Source organism: Ipomoea triloba, chromosome 11, assembly GCF_003576645.1.
Source record: "Ipomoea triloba cultivar NCNSP0323 chromosome 11, ASM357664v1".
Classification (NCBI taxonomy): domain Eukaryota; kingdom Viridiplantae; phylum Streptophyta; class Magnoliopsida; order Solanales; family Convolvulaceae; genus Ipomoea; species Ipomoea triloba.
Genome location: NC_044926.1, coordinates 13,168,094 through 13,174,175, shown reverse-complemented (window position 1 = coordinate 13,174,175; position 6,082 = coordinate 13,168,094). Strand labels below are relative to the sequence as shown.

The 6,082-nt window shown below is 36.1% G+C and overlaps 1 protein-coding gene across 1 annotated transcript; it reads left to right on the top strand.

Annotated features, from left to right (window-relative positions):
* Positions 1-734: 734 nt before the first annotated feature.
* LOC115995939 (protein RKD1-like) lies at positions 735-1,671 on the top strand. The gene is made up of 2 exons (XM_031235088.1): positions 735-1,208; positions 1,279-1,671. Exons 1-2 carry the CDS (start codon positions 735-737, stop codon positions 1,669-1,671), a joined length of 867 nt encoding a protein of 288 aa, XP_031090948.1.
* Positions 1,672-6,082: the final 4,411 nt, after the last annotated feature.

The following is a 6,082-nucleotide window of genomic DNA, read 5'->3' as shown; positions in this document are numbered from 1 at the left end:
TTTGAAAAATATAAACTTCAAAAATTTTCATTTTATTTCGACTAGCCATAGATGAGTTTAACAATGATTTTTGACCTAGAAGAATTGTTTTCAGACAATAAAATTCCTACATGCATTATTGAGACTGGTTTAATTCATTTTAAAATATATTTCTCAATCATGCATTTATACAAACTAAAACAAAAACAATTCTTCATACCAAAAATTAAAACAACCTTGTACTAAAAAACTCATTCCCCCTATGTATATGCCAAGAATAAATAGAGAACATGTATACCAAATATTTACCTCTTTGCGATCCTTTTTGAGACTTCGTTTGCACCAAATGACTGTTATTCTTTTCCCCCTTTTTGTCATCATCAAAGAAACGCTGTATAGGAATGAAATCCTTACTCTTGAATCATTTGCGCCATGGTGCATTTGCTTGCTTGTGTCATAAGTGTAGTAAAAATTGAGTACTCCACAAAATAGAGTACGGGACCCTAGTAATAGGATCAACCTAACCATTTCACAGCAAGTCATAGCCCTGATAGATCACTATTCCCTTGTGATAAAAATGATTGAAAACCGCAATGGACGAGAACAGTAAGAGGTGATAATTAATATCTTTCGACAGTACGACCTTCCTTGAAACCCTTAATTTGTTTGAACAATTTTCACACGATCTCCTTTGCTATAAAATCACCATTCGTCATTCCATCAATCTCCTTGATTTTATAGCTTACATAAAAGAAATGGCAAATACGACATATCCCTCATCTTCGGATAACTCTTCCTTTTGGGATGACATTATCGTATCACCGTTAAGAGATAGTGCACAAAGTATAGATTTTACTGCTGTCGAAAATTTTGAGAATGCTCCACCAGAGTCGAAAGAGATAATTGCTTCACCGGGTACAGATGTTGTGGCTATTGATCAAGGTGCTGCTGTAGTAGTGGAGGAAGATAATACCACTGCAACGCTAGATGTAGCAGCTATGAATGCAAGTGTATTTCGTGGGAGAAAGAGAACTAGAAGAACATTTTGTGATACTACCACACTAACTTTTGAAAAATTTTCTGAATATTTTTATCTGCTTTCTGAACAAGCTGCAGAGGAATTGCAGGTTGGGCGCGAAGTTTTTAAGAAAAAGTGTAGGGAAGTGGGAATTTCCTACTGGCCTTATCGAAAACTCGTGAGTCTGGACAGATTATTGGCAAAAGTTCAGGTAATTTCTATATTCCTATATCTTTTTCAACTTAACATTTTCGAAGGGGGTATAACAAAGTGTGATATAGGAATTTGGTGAAATCAAGGATCAAGCTGAACTGCAAAGGACAATCAAGGGGCTAGAGGATGAGAGGGATGCGATACTTCAAAATCCAAATTTAGACTTGACTGAAGCAACAGTGAGGCTTAGAGACAAATGTGACAGGAATAGTTCCAGAAAGAGAAGGTATATAGATCCAGCAGCTTTTCTTTCTACTACTCCTGGAAGTTCATCACAAGCTCCTATAATTCTTGATTTTCCTGAATTAGCACCGGAAGCTTTTCCTTCCACTACTCCTGGGAGTTCATCACAAACTCCTATATTTCCTGATATTCCTGAATTGGCACCAGAAGAAATACAAGAAGTACTTGCTTGGCTAGATGAGGATGTTCCTCCTCCCAAAAATATTAGTGACAAATAAATACAAGTTTACACAAAATATAGTTAACAAAAAAATTAGCACTAAGCAAGTTTGGCAATTGTGCATGTAGTGAACACACAGTGATAAATAAAAAATTGTAAAAGATTTTTGGCAAACTTCATAACCTATGTACTTAGCAGTAGCATATTTCATAAGCTAGAATATATTGAGCAAACACTACTCAAGACAGTTGGAAAAGAAAATGATTTGGTACAAGAAATCAAACTTTAAACAAACAAACGTAAGGATTACGGAGCATGCACAAAAAAAAAATATATATATACATATCCAATCATGAAATGCGACAAGAATTAATCACAAAACACACTTATATAACATATAAATATATGCAACGTCACATACGAATAAAATCATATACTTGAGCTATAATTAGAGATTAAAATTTAGATACTTAGCTCAATTCAATCATGCCCATTTCATGCCTTAGAGTAATGAATCTTGATTCGCATAAAGGTTTTGTAAGGATGTCCGCAATTTGATTTTCTGTGGGTATGTACTCGATCTTTAGATCTTTCTTTTCGATGTGATCCCGGATGAAATGGTGTCTTACGTCAATGTGCTTGGTTCGTGAATGAAGTACAGGATTTTGGGTAATCGCGATTGCACTAGTATTGTCACAAAAAATACTAACATCATCGCAATTAATTCCATAATCCTTTAACTGTTGTTTCATCCATAAAATTTGTGCACAACAACTCCCTGCTGCGATATATTCTGCTTCGGCTGTGCTTGTAGCAATGGAGTTTTGTTTCTTACTAAACCAAGAAACTAACCTTCCCCCTAAGAACTGGCACGTCCCTGAGGTACTTTTTCTATCAATTTTGCAACCTGCAAAATCTGCATCTGAAAATCCTGTTAGTTCAAAGTTACCTTCTTTTGGATACCATAATCCAACGTTGATAGTGCTTTTGAAGTAACGAATAATTTTCTTGGTCGCAAGAAAATGAGACTCTTTGGGCTGAGATTGGAATCTCGCACATACACCTACTAAATAAGATATATCGGGTCTACTTGCAGTGAGGTATAGCAAAGATCCAATCATTCCTCGATACTTCGTTTGATCAACATCTTTGCCTTCTTCATCCTTGTCCAGTTTGAGAGATGTGCTCATTGGAATTTTGACTGAACGTTTTCCTTCTAAGCCAAATTTCTTGATAAGATCTCTTGTGTATTTGGCTTGATTAATGAATATACCTTCCTTCGATTGTTTGACTTGCAGTCCAAGAAAGTAATTTAGCTCACCCATCATGCTCATTTCGAATCTCAAATCCCGGTGGTTGTTCAACATATACTTCCTCTTCAAGTAAGCCATTAAGGAATGCACTTTTCACGTCCATTTGATAAACCGTGAAATTCTTGTATGCAGCGTAGGCTAGGAAAATTCGAATCGCTTCAAGTCTTGCAACTGGGGCAAAAGTCTCATCAAAATCTATTCCTTCTTCTTGAGAGTATCCCTTCGCGACTAGCCTTGCTTTATTCCTAACAATGATGCCGTCTTCGTTTGCTTTGTTCCTAAAGACCCATTTAGTTCCAATAACATTGTGATTTTTTGGTCTTGGAACAAGCTCCCAAACATCATTTCTTTTAAATTGATTCAATTCTTCTTGCATAGCCTCAATCCAGCTTGGATCATTTAGAGCTTCATCAATTTCTTTCGGTTCCATTTGAGATAGAAAGCACGCAAATAGAGCGTCTCTTGTAGAGGATCTTGTTTTCACGCCATCGTGCAAGTTTCTAATAATAAGATCTTGAGGGTGATCTTTGAGCCATCTCAAATCTGGTTGAAAGTTGTTTTGGGGAGAGGATGATAGTGTAAAGTCATTTGCAAGTGGGGTTGAGGATGATGGGTTTTGGTTTGTAAAGTTGGTTCCAATCTCATTTCTAAGGTCAGCCTCAACCTCATCCCTTAAGTCAGCCTCAACTTCATCACCTGCTGCGTGATTTATGTACTGCCCTCCAATTTCAGGGGAATTTAATTCTAGATCATTTAACCCCTGTAAAACATCATCTTCAAAAGAATCATTAGTAACACTTAAATCATTATGGACGTTCTTACCCATATTTGAAGTATTTGGTTCTTGGGTTTTTGGTGATTCATCAAATACAACATGAATTGATTCTTCTACTACCACTGTCCTTTTGTTCAATATTCTGAATGCTCTGCTAGTAGACGAATATCCCAAAAATATTGCTTCATCTGCACGCTCATCAAATGTTTTTAGATACGATTTACCGTTATTAAGAACAAAACATTTGCAACCAAAAGAATGAAAATAGCTAAGATTAGGCTTTCTCTCTTTCCATAATTCATATGGTGTCTTGTTGTGTGTTTTGTGAATCATGCTTCTGTTCTGAGTATAACAAGCAGTGTTGATAGCCTCCGCCCAAAAACGTTTTGGTAGTTCGGCTGCTGAAATCATGACTCGTGCGGCTTCTTTAAGTGTTCTATTTCTTCTTTCAGCTACACCATTTTGTTGTGGCGTCCTTGCGGCAGATAGTTGATGCAAAATCCCCTGTGAACTACAGTAGACCTGGATCACGCCATTCACGAATTCTGTACCTCTGTCTGTACGGATTTTGGAGATTTTTGCGTCCTTTTCGTTTTGAAGTTGTTTTAAGAGCTTTGGCAATTTTTGTTCCACTTCGTTCTTCTTATTGATGAATATCGTCCAAGTGTACCTGGAAAAATCATCAACAACAACAAGAGTATATTTCTTACCACTTATACTTACCGGGTCTACTGGACCAAAGAGATCCATATGTAGTAGACTAAGAGGTCTTGATGTAGATTCTTGTGTCTTAGATTTGAAAGAAGACTTGATTTGCTTTCCTTTCTGACACGCATCACATATTTGATCCTTCTTGTATACAATGTTGGGTAAACCTTCAACTAACTTACATTTTGCAAGCTTGTTAATAGACTTGAAGTTTAAGTGATTTAATTTCCTGTGCCATTCCCAACTCGTAGTGCTTGAGTTGTTCGCCATTAAACATACAGAGTCCTTCGTTGTGCTCCAATCAACAACATACATATTTTTCTTTCTCTTTCCGGTGAGCACAATTTTCTTTGTGGATTCTTCTTTGACTCGGCATTTGTCTTTGAAAAACTCTACAAGGTATCCTTTGTCGCAGAATTGGCTTGTGCTAAGGAGATTGAATTTTAGTCCTTCCACATAGGATACATTTTCAATTCTTAAGCCATTCTTGATAACAATTCCGGTTCCCTTTGTTATTCCATGATCATTTCCATCAAATATGACTTTTGGTCCTTCGATATTTCTGAACTCTACTAGACTAGCTTTATTACCGGTCATATGTCGAGAACATCCGCTATCAAAGTACCAAATATCCTGCAACAAAATTAAGTATTTTTAGGTACCCAGATTTGTTTGGGTCCTTCCTTGTTAGTGATTTTAGGCATCCAAATCCACCTAGATCTCATTAATCCAAGATTAGGTGATTTGTAACCATTGACAGTATTATAATTATAAGGAATTTGGACATTCTTTTTGTGGGCTGGCATTTGTCCAACATTCATTTGTTTAATAAAATGAAATGCGTTGAACCTCGTTTTTGTCCATGGTTTGATTTCATCATGCCAGTCCTCTTCAGTAGGATAATCCCTACCAAACCTCATCATCGGAAATTGTTTCCTATGAGGTCTTTGCGCACTTGACTCATTGGTAAATCTCTTACGAGAACCAAACTCATGCTTTTTAAATTTCTGCATTGGCGAAAAATTATTGCTTTGAAGCTTCGGCCTTGCAGTGTTTATTCTAGCATTAGTTTGATAACCAATTCCTTGTCTCATAGTGCTATCTTGACTTTTGACAAATTTTACTACTTGAGCTTTATTAATTAAAGAAGTAGTAGAATTAGTCAATTTTTCAGAAATTTTAGAACATGTAGGATCATAGCCCAATCCGGCTTTATCTCCTGAGGGTTTTTGCATATTTATCATTTTATCCATTATTTTGGATGAATGTGTAAATGATGCTATTGTCTCCCTAAGATTATGTTCTCTAATTTCTCTAGCTTTACACTCTTCTTGAAGGCGAATATTTTCAGCTTTCAAGTTTCTCATCTCAAGTAAAGCATTTTGCAATTTCTCATTTATTTTATCTTTTTCAAGAATTAGAGAATCATTGCGCTCTTTGAGTTGAGAATGAGTGTCCATAACAGTTTGACAATCTTTCATTAATTGAAATATAGATTCTCTAGAAAAAGATGAATTTACATAATCAAAAGATTTAGATGTTACCTCGTCTTCTTCTACTTCATGCGCCATTAGGCATTTTTCTTGGAAATCTGATTCACTGGTTATGCTTAGAAGACACAGTAGTGCAGTATCCTCCGTTGAGCTATCACTTTCATCACTTGAAGATTCCTC